General features: G+C 46.7%; 1 protein-coding gene across 1 annotated transcript; it reads left to right on the top strand.

Annotated features, from left to right (window-relative positions):
• Window positions 1–31: 31 nt before the first annotated feature.
• LOC135813422 (uncharacterized) lies at window positions 32–21,685 on the top strand. The gene is made up of 17 exons (XM_065326519.1): window positions 32–938; window positions 1,927–2,089; window positions 2,883–2,939; window positions 3,287–3,490; window positions 4,678–4,792; window positions 5,316–5,440; window positions 5,942–6,085; window positions 6,428–6,590; window positions 9,105–9,729; window positions 10,825–10,863; window positions 11,268–11,430; window positions 12,576–12,632; window positions 14,882–15,085; window positions 17,430–17,544; window positions 17,717–17,841; window positions 20,160–20,303; window positions 20,724–21,685. Exons 1-17 carry the CDS (start codon window positions 353–355, stop codon window positions 20,887–20,889), a joined length of 3,195 nt encoding a protein of 1,064 aa, XP_065182591.1. The 5' UTR covers window positions 32–352; the 3' UTR covers window positions 20,890–21,685.
• The last annotated feature ends 1,463 nt before the right edge of the window (window positions 21,686–23,148 follow it).

Below are 23,148 nucleotides of genomic sequence, written 5' to 3'. Positions count from 1 at the left end.
ATTACAGTCTCGTCTAACTACATGTACGTGATGTACATACGTATGTCATTGTAGGAACGGTAGAGCCAGCATTCTTGAACGAGCGAAAGTCAAGGTAGATCGAGGCTTATTGCCATTGTTAGATGGTGGCAGGTTTAGGCCAAGTAAAGGAATACAGTGCGATAATAACGGTGTATTCTTAGTCCGTGCAAGAAGTACTAACTAACTTGAACTAAGTGCAGTGCAGGCATCAAACTAGCGTTAGCGACTGGAGACGCTAAATTTGTCATCTCATCCATCCATTTTGCTGGCTATAGTACTTGTCAAAATAGTAGTTTTCTGTCTCAGTCCATGATCCAGCACCTCTGCGGAAATGGCGTTGAACAAGCATACTCAACTCACCCTGGTAGTGTTCGCCAGTCTCATCACCTGTTTACCTGACGTAGTTCTAGCTGACATGCTGGTTATGGTGAATATCAACTATGAACACGTTGCTGCCCACACATCTGAAGAATTTTTGTCACTGGCCATTGATGCAAGTGAAGTTGATCGCAATTTTTCTGGCCTTGACCTGGAGTCGGAGAGGATGATCAATATTGGCAAAGCACTAGCTCCAGCTGTGCTCCGGTTTGGTGGCACTGCAGAGGACTATATCACGTACAATATGTCGGACTATTCGATAAGACGGGGGTCGTATCCGAATCATGGTGGGAAGCCGTTGGATAATCAGCACTCGTCTCTGGGACTGGATAGAGGATATACGTCTGAGCAAACAACCATGACAGCAGGACAGTGGGACTACCTTAACGAGTACATGAAATCAACCGGATTATCTCTAGTGTTTGGTTTAAATGCACAGAAGCGCAACGAAAACGGTTCGTGGAACATTGACAATGCAAGAGAGTTGATTGAGTACACGAAGAAGAAAGCATACCAAGTCAACTATGAACTGGGAAATGGTAAGAAATGATGGACATTGTGGAGCTCTTTGCCGGTGTAAATATGTTACTCTGTACAGGAGGCCTATCTGCAGGAACCGTAGAGTATGATATTGGGCTATGCAAAGCTATCTACCAAAGTAGCCCTATGGAGAAATCACACAAAATCTCTGCGAAATCGCAAAATCCGATATTTTTCGGAGCAGCATACTGGAGGATGATGCGCATATACCCCCGTAATAAATGGTCATTTCTTGCTCCATACATCGAGAGGTGCTGAAGACAAAAAAAAAAACAGACCAATTTTTTTGGTATTGAGCTACTTAACAGACCCACAAGCGAATAACTTGCAGCAAGAACACCGTGTAGTTAGATTGGCAAATAGAGGTGGCGTGGACCTTCTATTATCCGTATTGCTGCTGCTTTGGTGTTAGCCGGTTCTTGGTAGACTGATTGTGTGGACATTTTAGCGGAGATTGAGACATTCTAAAGCTCAGTAGATGTAATGGAGTAGGTGGAGATGGTTTGTGGCTGGCAGGCAGGTTTGGCCTTCGGAAGATGATGTTGCAGACTCAATTTCACGTCACTCTTTATGCACCAATTGAGTAACTAACTCCAGTGATGGGGCACCGGCAGGCGTTAGAAGAGAAGAGATTAACCAAATGGTTGCTATGGGACCCGCAAGGTTTCTGACACTTCCTACAGGCTACTCCCCTTGTCTAAGCAGAGTGTTGTCCACCAAACCGGTGTGATGGATTGGTTCACATTCGAAGCAGCACACTACAGGACATAGGAGCCCATCGGCACAATCAGGGCAAGAACTACCCCTATGCAAATGTGTGGGAACTGCTGCTTGTGTTTAGCTATATTGATAGTAGTTATGGTAGCATGAATGATGGTGGTCATGGCAGTAGTAATTGACTGTACATATGCTAGTGGTTATGGACTATGGTGGTCAATTTCATGGAAACCATGTCTACCTGTGTTTTGCCGGCTTGTGTTTTGCTAGAACCTGACCTGTATTATGAGCATACTGGTGAACTTGTTGTCAGTGGGGGTCAGCTGGCGGAGGACTTTAGAGTACTTGCAAATTACCTGAAAGACACCACCGAATCGTACATATTGGGGGGACCTGACGTTGCAACGCTGGACCGTGGACATTTCTTTCAGACGTAAGGATCTCACTGTACGGTTCCTGTGCGGTTTGCTGCTTTTTGTCATTGCTGCCACCTCTATCTTTCTATGTACCTCTTCTGCTCACTCATTTCTATCCCGGCACAATGCTTTCTTCTACCTGCTCTACTGTGGCTACTTCCTGGTACTGCTACTGCTGCCACCTGGCATGATCCGTGGTGCTCTCCTCCATGTGTGATGTGCGGTGGTATTCATTATTCAGAACCTGATACATACTTTTCACATAGTGGCTTGATCACACTGAGTGGCTCACGCGTTGCACTGGACTTTGCACAGCTTGGTAGCTACTTGCAGGCCACTGGCTTCAATGGAACGCTGGCTGGACCAGACCTCTCCAATCTTCTCACAGGATTCGTATTCATGATAGAGTGAGGACTTGGATGGGACTGTTAGAGTGGCATGGCTTGATGTGGCCATAGGGTCTACTAGTGCAGTAGAGACACAACTGATCATGTTTATGTGTGTGTGCAGCAATTTGCATTGCGTAAGGGCAGCTGGTTACCGCCAATCGTTCCGAGCAGCCATTTCACTACAGCTTGTATACATGTCACCTGTTTTTTTTGTATGGGCTGCTAGACTACCATCCCAGCAGTATGATTGACCATAGTGTACTCAGTTTTCCAAGACTCACGGCAACACGAGGAGTGAGAGTTTGGAATGACATTATAAAATTGCCTTTGGTCTGATCTAGTATTTCCATGGAACACGACACAGTGCATTCACCTTGCATTGCGTGTTTTTTTGTCATGCTGTGTTCTATGATGACTCTAGGTTTTTGGACAAGACCGCAGAAATTGGAGTCGGTCCGAACGTGATAACCTGGCATCAGTAAGCGTGTGGGTGTGAACTTGAGTAGGCTAGCTACGGCCCGAGGGCTAACCTGAAGGCCACAAGCAAGCCATAAGGCCCTCCCTGCCATGCACTAACCTATAATTAAAGCTCTTTTTAAAATAGTGGACATTTATAGCGGATAGTGGGCACCGTAGTGGACACCGTAGTGGACACCGTAGTGGACACCGTAGTGGACATTAGAGCGTGACTTGTAGTTCCTTTGTCCTTTTCTTTGCAATAAATTAAATCGACACATGCTTTTTAAATCAGTTTATCCTCTATGACCTACCAGTTCATTTGCTTAAAGAAATCTCTTGTCATTTCCTGTGATTGCTTGCTAATAGGTACTATGGAAGTGGTCACACATTCAAACTGGAAGATTTCTATAGTGCCGATGTCTTGGACAAGCTGATTAGAGAGCTTGGTACAGTGGAGGACATGCTGGAGGATGCAGGTCTGCATCATGCCGAGATGTGGCTTGGAGAGACTTCCAGTTGCTATGATGGCGGGGCGCCGGGGATATCAGATAGATTTGTCGCCGGATTTATGTAAGTACATGTACCCCCCCCCCCCTCCCCTCATTTAATGTTTGTTTCTTACGCAAGTGTCTTGTGGTGTACGTACACTAATGTGGATCGTGTTTGGTATTTTGAATGAAATTATCATTTTCCAAACATTACGGTCTCCTGCAACTGTAGCACGACGTGAGTGCATTTCCTATAAATCATGTTATGTTACTGATCCTCACTGATCCTTATGCACAGATATACAGCATTCCCTCACCAGTGGGACCATTGTTATTAGGCTAGGGCCTGTTTTGGACTTCCCACTCTAAGTAAAGAATATTATTATTATTATGAACAGTTTCGCGTACTTGAGGACCAGCCTCTTTCCGCCTCTGTGTTCCTGAGCAATAGAAGGAGAGAGACAAAACTATACTATTATGATGATGACAAGGGAAGACATGGACTGCAAGGTACGGTTTACAAATCGACAATAAGCAAATAGCACTGAGAAGGATGGGCAACTTCTGTTTCGTCAGTGTTCACTGTGCGTTTTTTACGAAGGCCTTCCACACTTGCCTGTCGGATGCCTTCTGCCGGAGGCTCTGCAGATGCGGGCTCCTCTTGAGTGGAGTCACCCAGATCCAGCAAGACTGCGTCCACAGACAAACGCCACTCAAGTAAAGAATACAAACAACAAACAGTGGCATGGTGTTAGTGCTGCTACTGTGTTTTCAGGCAATGGCTGATTGACGGGTACAAGCTGGTGTGAACATAGCGGCTAAAGTCACTTAACAAGCACCATGGATATTATGGTTTAGAGAGGTGATAGAACCAGCGCAAAGAAGAGCAGCCAGAAACAACACCATAAAATGCATAACCTTGCCGTATACATAGAAGGAATGACAAAAAGGTGCAAGTTTGAGGAAGCCTATCAAGCATGCATATTTGCGCTCGTATTACCTCTCTGCTGTATCAAGTACATTGCTCTCGTTCAATTTATTTTTGCCTGTAGGTATGCCTTCGGATGTCACTGAAGTCCAAAAGACAGTAACCATGTATATTGGTCAGCACAGCCGGCTTTTCTATACCATTAGCCGATGATCTCAGCGGCCCACTCCAGAAACTACTAGCTACCTTAGTGCTCTTTGTCTCTTTCTCATTCTGTTTAATGCCGTCAACTCCTCATCCTCCCTATCCTGCATGTTTGTATGTATGTGGCTGTGTGACAGGTGGCTGGACAAGCTAGGACTCACAGCTCTCTACAACTATACACGCATCTGTCGGCAAACGCTCTGGGGAGGATCGTACAGTCTGATAAACTCCAGCAGCGGACTGCCTCTACCAGTGAGTAAAAACCAAGAATACATCAGTGGTGTCGCACGCCACCTTTCGGCCAGGATGGTCCGCCCAGAGCGCCTGTACTGTAGAGCGCTAAACCGTGCCCTGTTGGCCGAAAAATTCGACCCCCCCCCCCCCCCCCCAGCCCTGTGGTGCTCCTGCACAGAATACTATGGTAGCGGACATGGAAATCCAGTCGATTGACCGGGGACAGCGCCCTCAGCGGGTACGTGTACAGAACGCTGCGTGCAGTGCTCATGTTGATCCGATGCGACCAGCACGCTGCGGCGCACAAATGCATGTGTGTGCCGCTTATCCACGGCTGCATGGCCAGCGCCCTGGGGCCGCTTGACGTGCAGCTGCAGCTGGATTTCCATGTCCACGACAGTAGTACGAGGTGAAGTGATGCAGGTCTATCATGACTCTGGAGGTGAAGTGATGCAGGTCTATCATGACTCCGGGGCACAAGTTAGTATACAAGTGTCACATCACTCCTGTATATTCCACTCTCGTCCTCTGCACTCTGCAGGATTTCTATGCATCACTTGCGTACAAGCAGCTCATGGGTGACAGAGCACTGTCAATCCAAGGTCAGCTGGAGCGGGGCAGGAAGGTGCGAGTGTACGCCCATTGCACACGCATCCTACCCGGAAGGTGGGTGTGGGTGTGCAAGCATGTGTTGCTCTCTGGCATGCTTGTTTGAACAATTCTGTTCGTCATGACCTCTAAAAAACCCGACGACAATTCTATCAGTTTCACGGCCATACCTACTGGAATTGTTCCTGTGCTCTGGTGTAGCTGTGCAGGTCAATTATCCGGTGAAAAACCAGCCCTGCGTATGTTGTGTGAATTCATCATGACTTGTACAGGCGTGATGACATCGGACTGTAGTCTATGGACCGTGTAATACTTTACCTACTACTAGGAGTGTTTGGTGTGTATTTTTCGTAAAACCGTGTACAACTGGCATGAGACTGATTTCCTAAATTGTATCATTTTTTAAATTCACTTTGTAAACCAAAAGTCGAATCAGGCTCTCGACAGTTCGTCAGCTTAATCGGACTCGTTCCAACTGAGCTTTCGCTGTTGTCTTTAAAAAAAACTTCCCTTCTTTTTGCCCACCGCTTTCTGTGTGTTGTTGTTGTTGTTGTCCAGTGAATACAAACCCGGCTCTGTAACAATCATGGCAATGAACATTGATAGAGATACCGATGCACAGATGAGGCTGGACAGTCGCTTTGATCACACCGTAGTTGCGCAATACCTTTTCCAGCCGGTGGATTCTACGCCCACAAGCAAGTAAGCTGTGTAAAGTTATCCTTTCAACAAATATATTTGCTGCTTGCCGCTACTGGCAGTCCAGACGACATGTATATGCAATCTCAATTGTTTTGGCTCGTTGTGCATGCGTGTGTGTTCATATTTGGCGGTTGTAGGTGGTTTCCCATGGATGTAGTTTGTAACTGTGCTTGGCTCCCAAATGTCCACCACAACACGTGCTCTAATAGCACTCACTGATTAGTGATTAGATGGATACAGTCTTCATTTAGGTGGAGTCATATTCCACTGATGTCTTAGCCACTCCAAGGATCTTCATTCTCACTAACTGGATGTATACATGTGTGCGGCTTCTCTCAACAGATATGTAATGCTGAACCGTAATGTGCTGGGACTGATTGAAGGCAAAACAGTGCCTACACTGCGGCCCAAGCTGGTTGTCATACCAACCAATGGTACCATCCAGGTCCCTGCCATGTCCTACGCATTCTTTGTACTGCCAACCGCCAACGCAACGGCTTGTATGTAATCGCTACAGCACTACAAGTAACATTGACAGCATGACGAGTGTCATAAAGAACCATCCATGACTCCAAACAGCACCAAAGGGCTACTACACCGACCAATGCTCTCGAGTCATAACCCAGCGCAATGGATCAGCTGCAATCAAAGCCTAGGCAAACTCCATGAATCATGAAAGCAACTGCCCAACTCATTCTTCTTCTTTTTTTCAAGTTTAGCATACTGCAAAGTAATGGCGTATTTATAATTTTATCTCCACTAATTTCTCTACTAATGTGTGACCGGCTAGCCGCTGAGTACAGTGCTTGATAATGGTAGAAGACCTGATAGTCGCGCGGCACGCATATATGCGGCTCATATAAAACATCGAATGAGGGCCATGCATCTATCGACAACGTCGACTGAGCCAGTGCGACCCGTCCAAGTGAAGTGGCTCCACTTCCCAAAGAGTCATGTTGAGAAGTAGAATACCATTCCTATTGTTGTCTACACATCTGGTCGCAGGCGACCTCTGTGCTTTCTGCAACAGACATTAATAATGTCTGCTGTCTTATTTGCCATCTGATTCGAATGAAAAAACAAACATGTATCCATTATGTTTCAGTGCATTTGGTTCAATTTTAATGACATCATTTCCTCTTTCTACTTTGAAGTGCTTTAGCCATTGGCATTATAGCCATATCCGTGGAAGCCTTGAGGAGAATAGGTTTTCTGGTTGTACTGCTATGCCTGACGGCTGAGTAACCACCTCCTGAGGCTTCAGGGCTGCTTGGATGTTGCATGGAACTTACTAACGTGTTCAGTGTTTCAGAATGTACTTCGCAACTATTAATTCTTCAAATTCCAAGTGGCCCAGGATTGATGATTGTGAGTAGTGTTACTGTAAATAATAAAATTATTTTTAAAAAGTACGCCAGACCCACCAGGTTCACTTCCCCGACTGATCCTTTGAATTTGAAGTTCTCCGAATCCTTTCAAGAATTATTAAATTATACAAAACTTTTCATCAGCGTTCGAATTTTGGCGTTTTGGTTCGGTGCCGAATACCCGAAATTAAATTGCTGCAAAAATGTTGTATTTTTATTTTTGAAGTAGAACTTCAGCTGTATTACGAAGTAGTGGTTGCGACTTCGGCGATGATTTGTAAGAAAGGTTTGCTCCCCACACCGGAGCTCGCGCTATTCCGCCGACTTTACTTGACACTTGACTGACTCACGACTGCCATCCAGAGCACACGAGAAGTCCATCGAACCTTCGACTCGGCAAACCTGTATCATCGCCGAAGTCGCAACCACTACTTCGTACTGTTGTGCCCAGCGCGGGCTTGCGACTAGTTGGTTTGGAGGTGACAGCGTTGCGAATGACCGAGGGTCCTCGACGTCTGTCTCACCGTCCAGGAGCGACACTGACTCACGCTGCTATCTGGTGTTCACGAGGTGTTTATCGCGCTGGAAGCGGAGCGTCTCTGTAAGTTTGTATCCCTGGTGATGTTTGTGCCTGGAGAGCACTATATAAGTGGTGCTCTTCAGGCACAATCTTCCTCAGCCTACTCAAGCTCAACTGATGAGGGGTGAATTCCCCGAAACACTGTGTATTGAGCAGGGAGTGGTGCTTTCTTACAGGTTTGCCGAGTCGAAGGTTCGATGGACTTCTCGTGTGCTCTGGATGGCAGTCGTGAGTCAGTCAAGTGTCAAGTAAAGTCGGCGGAATAGCGCGAGCTCCGGTGTGGGGAGCAAACCTTTCTTACAATACTGTATTACTACACTGTAAGACTACCAGTATTATCAGTCCTCAACTATTACCTACATTGTAGGCTCAAGTCAGACACGATCATCAATCATGATCATGATCCTAGGTAGATCTACCATGTATGATGTAGTGCACATCATGTGGCACATACATGGCATGGCTGGCTGATGAATTTTTGAATAGAAATATTCCACGAAACTAATAATAATTATAACTATTACTTTTAGTATTACTTCAAGTGACCATGGTGACAGTTACAGTCATGTCAATAATGATACATGGCCTATGCCATGCCTATGGTCCTTATGGAGTATGGGACATCAAAACTAAAGTACAATCATACACAATGCTACTAGCAGTAAAGATTTGACAGATCGTCCGGAAAGACGAATGAAACGAATGATGACTGCGTCAAACAGCCGCTAATCATAATAATACATACCGGTACGTGTAGTTACAGTTCGCATGTCACTCATGCCATGGAAGGATCGATGAAAACGAAATCCAGGCAGAAGAGCCAACAAAAGGCATCTCATTATTGTTAGAACGTATCTATCTAATGTTACTCAATAATTGGCTGAAATTTCGTTCTAATGTTACTCAATAATTGGCTGAAATTTCGTACCGGCTAAGAAAGACCTTCCGTGAACGACACCGGAGGTTACTAACGGGAAGGGAAAGGAGCCAGAGCTAGAGATTGATCCAGGCCAGGGAATACCGCGCTATGCGTTTGTGTTCCTGACTGGAGATGCGCTGCGCACTGCTCTAGTCCGCACGGACGTCTGCCAGGGATATGGCATACAATTACTATTCTCAACTCATCTTGTTGCTGTTTGCTGTCATCGCGATATACTTGCCTGGCCCGCACAGTGATGTTCTAGCTGATACTAATAACGTTGTAAATGTGAACATCGACTATGGGCGTGTGGCTGGCCGTACTTCTGAAGAATTTTTATCACTGACCATTGGTGCGGGTGCAGTTGGTCGCAATTTTTCTGGCCTTGACCTGGAGTCGGAGAGGATGATCAATATTGGCACAGCACTAGCTCCAGCCGTGCTCCGGTTTGGTGGCACTGCGGCGGACTATATCACGTACAATATGTCGGACTATTCGATAAGACAGGGGTCTTATCCGAATCATGGTGGGAAACCGTTGGATAATCAGCACTCGTCTCTGGGACTGGATAGAGGATATTCGTCTGAGCAAACAACCATGACAGCAGGACAGTGGGACTACCTTAACGAGTACATGAAATCTACCGGATTATCTCTAGTGTTTGGTTTGAATTCACAGAAGCGTAAAGAGGATGGTTCGTGGAACATTGACAATGCAAGAGAGTTGATTGACTATACGAAGAAGAAAGCATACAAAGTCAACTATGAACTGGGGAATGGTAAGTGATGATGAATATCGCGGAACGTTCTGCTTTATTGGACACATATGTCCTTTGTGGAGGGTTGGGGGAGGGGGGGGGGGGGGGCAGGCGCGTGCCACGTATGGGTTCCTGGGTGCCCGGAACCTCCTTTTTTTCGCTCAAAATGCAGGATTTTGCTTCATTTTTTGAAAAATTTCCCGGGGCCCGGGGAGACCCCCGGAACCCCCCCCCCCCACTTTTTGAAAAATTTCCCGGGGCCCGGGGAGACCCCCGGAACCCCCCCCCCCCACTTGAAGGGCACCGGCGCACGCGCTTGGGAGGGGGGGGGGGGGTGCTGCAAAGTGTATACATTGTATGGTGCCTCCTGGGTTTCCATCACACAACTGGGAAGGAATGGAGGATGTTCAATATGGATTTAACTAACTATCTTGGCGACAGGCAGCTTATCGGGGACGGAAAAACTACAAATCTCAAGCTATTCATCACCGTCGTCATTAATTATTAGGACTCCGAAATTCATGAACCAGCTTGTGTGGTTCTGGTTGCTTGTAATTCGTTTGAAGAGAATGCCGGAAACTGGTTCATGAATTTCTGAGTCCTTATTGATAATGATGGTGAAGAATAGCTAGAGATTTGCAGTCACACAAGTTTTCTGTCCCCGATTCAATTATTGTACGTAGAATTATTTAACTCGGACACTGAGATTGTAAGAAATGTAAAATTGAGGAGAATCACATGGAAACGAGTTACGAAGCAACCATCCACGACTGTAACAACTATCGTTGAATGTCTATTTTAATTTCATAGAATTTACTCAAAAGTTCTCAATCCGAAACAAGAATCAGGAAGAAGCAGATAACAGATCTGCTCCACTCGAATGCTTTTCACATTCCCTCTTCGCAGCACCGTAATACTGAAACCCGGCGCTAGCAACGAACAGTCATGTTATATTAGGCACGTACATTTGACAGCACAAGCATGGCATGTGTGTGTGTGTGTGTGTGTGTGTGTGTGTGTGTGTGTGTGTGTGTGTGTGTGTGTGTGTGTGTGTGTGTGCGTGTGTGTGTGTGCGTGTGTGTGTCACTGTGGGTGGGTGTATGTGTGTGTGCACAGCACTTAGACGCAACAATGGCCAGTATGGCGGCATGGATGGTACCCATTTAGATTGTCGTTTATCGCACTAGATACAGATAGGTAGAAAGGTGTGAGAGTTGTAATGGTGACGCTGTGACAGATGGCAAACTGTATGTGTACTGATATGATTATAGTGTACCAGCAAAGGGCCGTTGCCAAAGTATCCAAGCAGCAGAGGCATCACCTCACGTGACACTTTTCGCTCCTATTTTCACCTGGCGCTAGCTGTTCTTACGTGCTCCCTTTACACGTATATCTACCAATGACTGGCACTTCATTACTCTAGTGTCTATCTGTCTGTCTGCCTGTTGATGATTGCTTTGTGCAGAAGCACCACAGTTAGTAGGACTTAGCCATTTGTTCATTCTTCTCCTGATGGTAGAACACGTATACCTGTGTTTTGCCGGCTTGTTGTTTGCTAGAACCTGACCTGTATTATGAGCATACTGGTGAACTTGTAGTCAGTGGGGGTCAGCTGGCCGAGGACTTTAGAGTACTTGCAGATTACCTGAAAGACACCACCGACTCATACTCATTATGCGGACCTGACGTTGCAACCCTGGACCGTGGACATTTCTTTCAGACGTAAGGATCTCACTGTGTGATTCCTGTGTTTGCTGCTTTTTAGTCATTGCCAATGCCTCTATCTTTCTCTCTCTCTCTCTCTCTCTCTCTCTCTCTCTCTCTCTCTCTCTCTCTCTCTCTCTCTCTCTCTCTCTCTCTCTCTCTCTCTCTCTCTCTCTCTCTCTCTCTCTCTCTCTCTCTCTCTCTCTCTCTCTCTCTGCCCGCGTCACCATCCTCTACTGCTGCTGTCTCGTACGGTGCTCTCCTCCTGTCACCTCCCGGTATGTGTAGGGCTCCCTGCTTCGAAGTACATACATTGTATCAAGAGTACATAACCCCCCCCCCCGTGTACTCTTGATTGTACATGTACATGTACATGCATGTAATCGTGACCATGCAGAGTGACATAGGGCGAGAAAAGGAAGAAGGACGTTCGGCATGAGTCAGGAAAAAGGGCATCAGCATGTTGTGTCCGTCCAAACAGAACTTGTTGAAGCCTATGAAGGCATAGCAACCGTATTTAAATGCATGTGATAAAAGAACCAGAATGGACCTTTGGAGGAGGAGAAAGGATATTGCAATGGAAAATCTTTGGTGCAAACTCTATCTAGAAAGAATTGGAGGAAGAAAATAATCAATACAATCATTTCAGGAAGTACAGAGTAGGAACATTCACAGGCATGACTGTCCACATGACCTTCAGCAGGGTCATACTCCTGATGACATGTAGGTCTACTACCGGCACTACTATGTACTACCTCTATGCTACTTATTGCACACATCCTCATCAATGGTACCGGGTGGACATCCTGAGCTGCTCACATGTGTTAGGTTTCGCTTTTTTTTTATTTTTTTTTGGTCGAATATTGGTCCGGCAGCTGCCGGACCTGCCGGACCGCCTGCTACGGCCCTGTAGTTGCACGGGCTGTTTTCCCTAAGCTGTGTGATTCGATCAGCGACTCCGACATGATCCATCATGAAAGCTGTGTGATTGGAGATTAGTGACTCCGACATGATCCATCATGGAGCACACGGGATTCTGTGTTGGGAGGGCAGCAGAAAGATGTTTAGTTGAGTTAGTATCTATGGTTCAGTCAGATTCGCCGCAGAAGTGCCCTGTACCATGTAGAGTGTACAGTTGGTACTGTATTGTGTTACATCTCTAGGTTCCTGAACAAGACTGCAGAAATTGGAGTTGGACCAAATGTGATAACCTGGCATCAGTAAGTAGTACATACACAATATATACGTAGCTCATGCCTCAGCAACATTGTATTACCACGGTAACCCTCTGTACGGAGACTGGATTTGACCTCGACTCACCCCAATGTTTCAATATTCGCTCCTGTAGGTGAGAGTTTTTTCTTCAACCTTCATATCTGAGTCCTTGGAAATATCCCCGAGAAATGACTGTTACGATAAATTGAATAATTAAAAAGTTTCGATGAAGTACTTAGTTGTGCGACTCGTGCATAAAAAAGCATAAAGTTAATTCCGTACGTTTGCAACGCCGTTTGCAGCCATGGTAACTAGGCCTTTCCCGATTATGTGATTGCATTTTTTGCATTGGGCGGGGGGGGGGGGGAGGGGAAATTGAATTTTTGGGCATTTTTTGCATATTTCCGCATTTTGGCCATATACTGTAACTAGTAATCTGCAGTCCTAGCTGCATACAAATCGTACCCATGCCCGGATCCGGGTCTATACTGGTGTTCGGGGTCATTAGACGCCGTTGTTAGAGAGCAATGCAAAACTGGTCGGAAAAAATGAAACCCAAATCATGATCTGAGAGAAAAAGGAAACTGCAAAGCATGCTAAGGCAACACTTGGCAGAAAATCACAATTTTTATTGTTATAGGTAGCCCCCCATTTTGTTGCCATGTCAACGACATAGACCTTGGCGGATTATGCTGGCATTATTTCTGGCGTGATCATCGAATTTTGTCTAAAAATTATGCCCTGGCATTAAAGGGGTTCATTCGGCCTCTAATGGAGTACTGCCCACTTGTATGGATGGGAGCTGTGGCTACCCATCTCTCACAGCTGGACCGAGTCCAGCATCATGCCCTAACCCTGATTGGGACAGGGGCTGCAATGGACACTCTGTCCCTGCGGTGCCGTGTGGCCGGCCTCACAACCCTGTACAAGCTCCATTACATCACAAGCCCACCAGCTCTTGCAGCGACACGCCCAGCCAGAGCCATCGCACCCGCCATCGCGCCTGCCACACGTCGCCCCTCGGCAGCCAACCTTGCGCACGAGCTTCAACTCCAGACAGCCCTAACTGCCAGATCGTGCAATGTTGCGCTGCGCTCTTTCCCGGAGTGCCTCATCGAAGCCTGGAATGAACTGCCAGCCACTCTCCTCCGCGATGCACCGTCTGCCAAAGGGATGCAGCAGTTGAAGGTTCTGACCTACCTCTACCTGAAACGGTCTGGGTGGTCATTGGCCACGGACATCACCCCCTAGGCTACTGCCATTACGACCTGTTACGTTCCTGTTCTCGGAGCACTCCCTTCTCATCAAACTCCCAATCCATAATATACTATGTCCTTATCTCTCTCTAACTCTCCTCCATTCTCACTCTAATCTTTCGTCAAAACTGCACGACAATCAGGCTCTACTTTTGCCTCAGCATCATGATCTTGATACTGCTATCTTTGTACTTGTTTTTCCTACCCTCAGAGTTCTTGCTCTCCTGCTCCCCGCCCTTCCACTCCCCATTTTGTTTCCTTTGGGGCACATGTGCAGCTGTGATGCCGAGACCCTTGGTCGGCTGAGCTTCACAGGTCCCACCCACTCCGTCCTGCTGGATATGTACCATTGTGTCGAGTTCTTCTCCTCATTTTAGTTCATCATGCAGTGAGTGTTCAATAGTAAAAAAATAAAAAATAAAAAAGGACTTCTGAAACCAGACGGTCGGCATAACCTTACGTCACGATGCTACGGCATTACCTTACGATGTTGGCTATGCTCCAGGCATATTTAGGCATGTTACAGGGAATAGCCTGGTGAATGTTACCCCTTATAAGCCGTGCTGTCATGGTGCCAGAGTCGTTATAACGTTGCAAAGTGCAACAAGAGTGCAGGGTACAATTTAGCACCATCATTGGCATAATTGCAGCCTATAAATGTAGCATAATCGCTGGCATAATTTGGGCATAATGAAGAGCATAATGCAGCAATTTACCGAGCATAATCCGCCAAGGGCTACAACGACAGCATTTGTCTGCATTTTGGGGTGAAAGTTGCATATCTTTTTACATTTAGCTAGATTTAGAATTTGGCATTTCCACCCACGAAAAAGTTGCATAATCGGGAAAGGGTTGATGGTAACTCACGGCTCTAATCTCTAGTGCTACGGGCTTATGCACTGTATGTAGCATTACATCATCGTATGTAGCATTACATCATCGTATGTAGCATTACATCATCGTACTATCTGTTTATTCTCCCGTGATTGCTACTACAGGTACTATGGAAGTGGTCGGACATTCAAACTGGAAGATTTCTATAGTGCCAATGTCTTGGACAAGCTGATTGCAAAGCTTGGTACAGTGAAAGACATGCTGAAGGATGCAGGTCTGCGTCATGCCGAGGTATGGCTGGGAGAGACTTCCAGTTGCTACGGCGGTGGTGCACCGGGGTTATCAGATAGCTTTGTTGCCGGGTTTATGTAAGTTCGGTTTCCTGTAGGATTCCGGCTTAATTGCCGACACAGGTCTTGTGGTGTAAGTCACGGTACAGTTACATGCACTTGTGAACTGTGTGTGTGTGTGTGTGTGTGTGTGTGTGTGTGTGTGTGTGTGTGTGTGTGTGTGTGTGTGTGTGTGTGTGTGTGTGTGTGTGTGTGTGTGTGTGTGTGTGTGTGTGTGTGTGTGTGTGTGTGTGTGTGTGTGTGTGTGTGTGTGTGTGTGTGTGTGTGTGTGTGTGTGTGTGTGTGTGTGTGTGTGTGTGTGTGTGTGTGTGTGTGTGTGTGTGTGTGTGTGTGTGTGTGTGTGTGTGTGTGTGTGTGTGTGTGTGTGTGTGTGTGTGTGTGTGTGTGTGTGTGTGTGTGTGTGTGTGTGTGTGTGTGTGTGTGTGTGTGTGTGTGTGTGTGTGTGTGTGTGTGTGTGTGTGTGTGTGTGTGTGTGTGTGTGTGTGTGTGTGTGTGTGTGTGTGTGTGTGTGTGTGTGTGTGTGTGTGTGTGTGTGTGTGTGTGTGTGTGTGTGTGTGTGTGTGTGTGTGTGTGTGTGTGTGTGTGTGTGTGTGTGTGTGTGTGTGTGTGTGTGTGTGTGTGTGTGTGTGTGTGTGTGTGTGTGTGTGTGTGTGTGTGTGTGTGTGTGTGTGTGTGTGTGTGTGTGTGTGTGTGTGTGTGTGTGTGTGTGTGTGTGTGTGTGTGTGTGTGTGTGTGTGTGTGTGTGTGTGTGTGTGTGTGTGTGTGTGTGTGTGTGTGTGTGTGTGTGTGTGTGTGTGTGTGTGTGTGTGTGTGTGTGTGTGTGTGTGTGTGTGTGTGTGTGTGTGTGTGTGTGTGTGTGTGTGTGTGTGTGTGTGTGTGTGTGTGTGTGTGTGTGTGTGTGTGTGTGTGTGTGTGTGTGTGTGTGTGTGTGTGTGTGTGTGTGTGTGTGTGTGTGTGTGTGTGTGTGTGTGTGTGTGTGTGTGTGTGTGTGTGTGTGTGTGTGTGTGTGTGTGTGTGTGTGTGTGTGTGTGTGTGTGTGTGTGTGTGTGTGTGTGTGTGTGTGTGTGTGTGTGTGTGTGTGTGTGTGTGTGTGTGTGTGTGTGTGTGTGTGTGTGTGTGTGTGTGTGTGTGTGTGTGTGTGTGTGTGTGTGTGTGTGTGTGTGTGTGTGTGTGTGTGTGTGTGTGTGTGTGTGTGTGTGTGTGTGTGTGTGTGTGTGTGTGTGTGTGTGTGTGTGTGTGTGTGTGTGTGTGTGTGTGTGTGTGTGTGTGTGTGTGTGTGTGTGTGTGTGTGTGTGTGTGTGTGTGTGTGTGTGTGTGTGTGTGTGTGTGTGTGTGTGTGTGTGTGTGTGTGTGTGTGTGTGTGTGTGTGTGTGTGTGTGTGTGTGTGTGTGTGTGTGTGTGTGTGTGTGTGTGTGTGTGTGTGTGTGTGTGTGTGTGTGTGTGTGTGTGTGTGTGTGTGTGTGTGTGTGTGTGTGTGTGTGTGTGTGTGTGTGTGTGTGTGTGTGTGTGTGTGTGTGTGTGTGTGTGTGTGTGTGTGTGTGTGTGTGTGTGTGTGTGTGTGTGTGTGTGTGTGTGTGTGTGTGTGTGTGTGTGTGTGTGTGTGTGGTATCTATCAGGAATTCTGGCGTCCATACCGTGACTAATGTAACTACTGATGTGTATAGTCACTTCATGGTGTGTGTGTGTGTGTGTGTGTGTGCGTGCGTGCGTGCGTGCGTGCGTGTATGTGTGTGTGTGTGTGGGGGGGGTGTGTGTGTGTGTGTGTGTGTGGTATGTGATGTGCAGAATGAAGGGAACAGGACATGAATGGCATGCGGAGTACTATGAGATATATATATATATATATAACACTAATACGTGTTTTTTCCAAATTGCCCATGTGGTTAGTACAGCCGGCTTTCATATCGGATTATCTGATAGACTGATAGTCAATGGGAGAATGCGCCCCGAAGTATTCAAGACACCTGTTTCAAGAGGGAAGTCATTGTGGCTGTTGCTATTGGAAGCTGGCCACATACATGTCTGGCTGAGCTTGCTGCGTGTCTGTGCAGAATATACACAGGGCAGTATGTGTACATGTTTATTCCATGCTTGTGTTGTGCAACTACTTGTAGTACTTGTGCATGTAGACTAGAACAATCTGAGCTGTCAGGGCTGCCCATTTGGTATACAATCAATACCGCAACATCAGCAGCAAGCCAACCCCCAGTTTTTCACCAATTGGGATGTGAATATTTCAAATATTTAGGCCTGGACATGTCCAGACTGGCTAAACCGGATGCTAAACCGACCGGCAAATGTTCCCAATATTCACCTCCACCATTCCACTATGTGTTCTCTGTCCTGCCGGTCATGATGACAGGTGGCTGGACAAGCTAGGGCTCACAGCTCTGTACAACTATACACACATCTGTCGGCAAACGCTCTCCGGCGGATCGTACGGTCTGATCGATTCAGCCAGCGGATTACCTTTGCCCGTGAGTGCACACAATGAACTACACGTACTACTGATATACTATTGGGACTACTGGCACTACGTGTGAAATCATGCCGTGCTGTCTGTCTGGAGGTGTGCTCTGTTGTTAGGATTGTTAAGAGTAGTTTCACATCACTCCCGTATATTCTGCTCTCATCCTCTGCACTCTGCAGGATTTCTATGCATCACTTGCGTACAAGCAGCTCATGGGTGACAGAGCACTGTCAATCCAAGGTCAGCTAGAGCGGGGCAGGAAGGTGCGAGTGTACGCCCATTGCACACGCATTCTACCCGGAAGGTAACTGTGTACACGTATATCTCTCCTATCCAGACCTCCAAGTACGTTACGGGCTCCTCAGTCTACCGAGAACCCTGTGGGTGAGGTTTAGTGGAAAGATTACTACTCGCCAATTATTGTGGAAGGTTATGTGCAAGGTCTAGTCTTTCCCTATCAAACCATGCGGGATTTATAGTTACCGCGGACATTTCCAAATTATGGGCAGTGTCCAGTCTCGCACCGGCCAGATAAAAGAGAAACGTATGTGTGTGTGTGTGTGTGTGTGTGTGTGTGTGTGTGTGTGTGTGTGTGTGTGTGCGTGTGTGTGTGTGTGTGTGTGTGTGTGTGCGTGTGTGTGCGTATGTATGTGCGTATGTGTGTGTGGGCGTGTGTATGTGCATACGTGCGTTTCTGCCCTATGTTACGACTGTATTGTTGGTGTTGTGTTTAAATGCTCAATTCATCTGCTGGTTTGGGAGCAGTGGTGTACATTCTGCAAAGCAACACATTACCTGGCTTTGGTCATACAGCTTAGCTTAGTGTTAAAGGGGAAGTCCGGTGAACAATTTAAATTTCACAGTTCGTAGAGTTCTGGGCGCTGAGTCGAATGGTCTTTGTCCAAGGAGGCTGCGGCCTATGGTTTGTCAGATACGCCCAATCGAACATGTGCGAATTTGAGCGCGCATCACCCAGATCCAAGTGATGACGTCACAGCGTGCAGCCAGGTAGCCACACTATCTAGTTGCGTACAAAATGGCCATATTCGGAGCGCGTTCGATTGGGGAACCGTTTGTCGCAGCTTCATCGGACAAGACCATTCGATTCAGTGTTACAAACACTACGTACCCTGTGATTTTCAGCTCGGTAAACCTCGAGGTTATACTGTATTTTAGCCGTTTCCGACTTGGACTTTTTCCGTCGGCATGCACTGGCCTCTACTACTGTACTTGTAGTCCACGGCTCTAGCAATGCGCTGCGTACATGCTAGCTGTAGTGTAGTCAACAAACTCATCACAAACAGAACTACTACAAGACTTGCAAAACTAGTCAACACGCGGACTCAGAAAACTTGTCAGCACACAGACCTGTCATGTACTACACTCGTATCAGTCGTATTGTCTACAGTCATGTAGTCAGAGAACGTGCGTTTCTCCTTGCCGGTGCCGGTGCTTGTGCTTTGAGAAAGAAAATTTTAGTTTTCCGCTCCCGGCCCGCCTCATTATTTTATGCTACAGCGATGAGTGCACAACCGTGACAAGTGACAAAACAGCGAACAGCTCCCGGACCTAGAACTTTCAGATCCTGTAGCGTTGCGAGCGAAGAGTCGTGCCCGCCGGTGGTTCAAAGAGCCTGCATTGTTCTCCAATTGAGTAGTCCGAAATATGCCAAGTTCGCACCAAAACATCACCATGTGGCAGGCTACTGGAGTCTAAGCGAATCGGCATGGAACAACATTTAGAGCACTCGCATCACTCTTCTCCATTTTGGCGACTCAGCGATCTGATAATTATATCAGCCTCGTCTGCAATAGCTGCTGCTTCTTCATCACTCTTGACCGGCCCGCACGGCCATTTCTTCATCAGCTGAATGCCGAGGTTATCAGCCCCAGACCGAACTCATGAAGGTCAGCCATGGCTGCATCCTCACTCTCACAAGGAGTTACGTCTTCGGGGTCGCTTGCACCACCTACTATCGGTCGCCAAATCATTTGAAATAGCACTGACACTATTGCTTTCACGCACTCCTTTCGACCTAGCTGCACGCTATGACGTTGCGGAGGGTGTGGCGCGGCTGCATGACGTCATGGCGCAGCCCCCGAAACTCAGTTTTTCAAACTGAAATATCTCGAGAACGCTTTGTCGGAGACACGTGGGACGAACACCATTCGACTCAGCGCCCGAAACTCTACCTACCCTGAAATTTAAATGTTTCACCGGACTTCCCCTTTAAGTGCAGTGTTTCATCTTGTGACCATCCAGTACTCTTGAATGGTCTATGTGATGTATATCACTACCATCAGCACATCTCACAAAGCGTTTACTCCTCCCCCTCCCCCCCCCCTTCCCAATACGTTTCCGTTATTGCCCATTCCATCTCTCATGATTTGTCCGGAAACTTGCACCTTTGTTTAGTTTTGCACTGTCCGGTGTGTACACGATATGCATGTCGGTGCGCTATTAGAAAGAATAGGAATGTGAAAGCATGCCCCGGCCGGCCCCTGGTGTTGCATCCTCATGCAAAGGGATAGAGCTGGAACTGTTGTCCGGCAATTCTTTTGCTACAGTTTTTGATTCCTTCTGTTTGCCTACTGTTTTCTTTGTGTTGTTGTTGTTGTCCAGTGAATACAAACCCGGCTCTATAACAATCATGGCAATGAACATTGATAGAGATACCGATGCACAGATGAGGCTGGACAGTCGCTTTGATCACACCGTAGTTGCGCAATACCTTTTCCAGCCGGTGGATTCTACGCCCACAAGCAAGTAAGCTGTGTAAAGTTAGCCTTTCAACTCACTCTTGTGTGCATGTTCAAACCCCAGTAGCCTATACAGTGCACTTCTACAGAGCATCCACGCCATGCATGTCTGGGGGAGTACTGGCAGTATTCTGGCTAGCCGCAGTGTCAGGCCCAGGAGTCTTGGGAGGCTGTGTGTAGGCGTGCTAAGAGTTAAAGATCTCTGTCACAATGTGTCTGTTCCGAATGGTCTCTAACAAGTACAGGTTCCGGTTGGACTGTCTAGTTGTGTGGGGTGCTCTTGCTGGCTGGGTTTATTCAATCTGTGCTTAAATACTTATCATTGGTCCATGACTTTTCATCCCCCTGTACCGATCGGGTCGATTCATTCTATGCTGGCTGCTAATCACTGGTTCACTCCCCTGTACCAATGGTCTTCTCTCAACAGATATGTAATGCTGAACCGTAATGTGCTGGGACTGATTGAAGGCAAAACAGTGCCTATACTGCGGCCCGAGCTGGTTGTCATACCAACCAATGGTACCATCCAGGTCCCTGCCATGTCCTACGCATTCTTTGTACTGCCAACCGCCAATGCAACGGCTTGCTTGTGATTCCACACCTCTGAGCAGTGAGTTATGATGTCATCATCATCATGAGTAAATACATGACTCACACCAGCATGCATGTTAAGCTGCGAGTTATGATGTCATTATCAGTATGAGTCGCGCCAGCATGTATGTGATGTCATATCTCTGAAGTCTGAAGCAGTGAGTTGAAATGTGATCATGAGCCACCATCCATGACTCGCGCGTCCACCAGCATGCATGCAACGTCATACCACTGCAGCCTGCAGCAGTGAGGTATGATGTCATTATGAGCATGACTCATGCGGGCATGCGTGTGACTTCAGATAACTAGCAATCAGCCACAGTACCGGCCTATTGTGGTCTCTGAACCCAGTTGCATTGACGCTTCTACTCCAAGACAGGTGTGGTTTCACGGCGAAATGGCTTCTGAAAAAGTTGCATTTACGGTCACCTGTGCTTGACATCTCTCCTCCATTGTATACTCAATCTTTGGACAACAACTAGCTGTTTCAATCTTGACACGTCTCATCAGCGGAGCGCAGAGTGAGTGCGACTGGCCGGACCGTGTCTATTATTGGTGTGGATCCAGATCACGAGAAGAGTCTGGATCAATAGTAGTTGACTCTTTTTGAACATAAGTATTTTTTAAATAGTTGACCCAGTTTGATTAAGATTCCTAGAAACTGAAAATGGGCATAACAGACTCTAGACTCATTTCCCTCAAGATCTCCTACATTTTGTACATGTATTTTGGCTTGATGTTGTTTGCTCCTTCCATATTGATCAAGGACTGCATACATAAATGCAGCATTGGACAAGACTGTCAGTTTTGTTCCTGCAGGGCAATTTCAAAACAGGGAAAGAAAGGATAGCGATGCTGTCGAAATAATAATGGGGGACAATAAATCATATATGATGGTCAGGTTTTTTGTGCTTCTATTTTTTTTAAGTAGCCATTCTATTCTTTGATCATAGGAAGGAGAAACAAGTCGGAAAATCTACCGGAGAAAAAAATGATTACTTTTATAGCCTATCCTGGCTCTGAACTTCACACCTAAAATGATTGGTCAACTGCCCTCAGCCAATCATAGTTCAGCCAGTGATTTCTTCTTGGCTTTCTGATGGCTCAGAGTTCAGCAAGTGTTCACTTCTTGGCTTGCTGATGGATGATCTCTTGTTATTTCTGCAAGAGGAAAACAAACCGGAAAATTCTATCAGAGAAGGAAATCTAAACTTCTTTAAAAAGGCACATTACAATAAGAGCGAGGGGAGAAAAGGAGAGGGGGGGGGGGGCACAGAGACAGAAACTAAACAGAAAGTAGGGATAATGAGGAGGGGTGTGGTAGTAGAAACAAAGAGTGAACGACCCAAGAGGGTGCATTACATTGATGGATAGAGATGGGGCCGTAATGCCTTCTTTGAATTATGTGACCGTATTGCACAATAATGTGAATTGGGGAAAGGGAGTAAGGAACAAGACAAGAACAAATCTAGGTAGTTTCAGAAATAGCAACACAAATGAACAAAGTTCTTCCAGGCTCCACTGCAGCCATTTACACAGTGGAGTCCCTCAACTTAACAACAGCATCTTTGCTGCATACGCCACTTGAAATGTTCACCACATTTTCTGGCCTGGCCCATCATCAGGAACTGGAACTGAACTGGACTGTTCTGGCTGAAAGAAGTGCCCAATGCCCATAAGAGCAGATCTAGTCCCCACACCCGCTACAGGGGATTACCTAAAAGGGACTGAACCCAGTGGTTACAACAAATCCCAAGCACAGTACGTTGTAGTTCATGTGACTACAGCGTACTGTTACATGTCCATGAAGCACAACGTACTGTGCTTGGGATTTGTTGGGCCACTAAGGGGTCGTCGCAAAAGTTTTCTGTCGTCCCTGAAACGAACATTGTTCATTTCGTACTCGGACCCCCTCCCCTCCCTCTGAAACGAACACAGCTTGCTATGCTGGACGACGAAAATCGCATGCATGTACATGTCATATGTACAGTGTCGGTCGACTTGCGATTTTGGCTCGCACCCCGATTCAAACCTTTTCTCGCACGTGACCCCAAAAAGTGACAGTTGGTGCAACCTTGAATAAGCTCTATAATCAGGGCTCGAAACTCGGATGTTGAGCCAATAATAAAATGTAAAAAGGAAAAGGACGTATGGATACAATGTCAATATCAGTTTCATGCCTAGTTGCTGCACTCTCTCGGACTGTATAATGTGTATATACAGTCGTTGCCAAAACTTTCCGGCAAATGCCTCGGTACATG

This window comes from Sycon ciliatum, chromosome 4 (assembly GCF_964019385.1).
Source record: "Sycon ciliatum chromosome 4, ocSycCili1.1, whole genome shotgun sequence".
In the NCBI taxonomy this organism is placed as follows: domain Eukaryota; kingdom Metazoa; phylum Porifera; class Calcarea; order Leucosolenida; family Sycettidae; genus Sycon; species Sycon ciliatum.
Note: the sequence above shows the minus strand (reverse complement) of the source record. Positions and strands in the feature narration are given on the sequence as shown.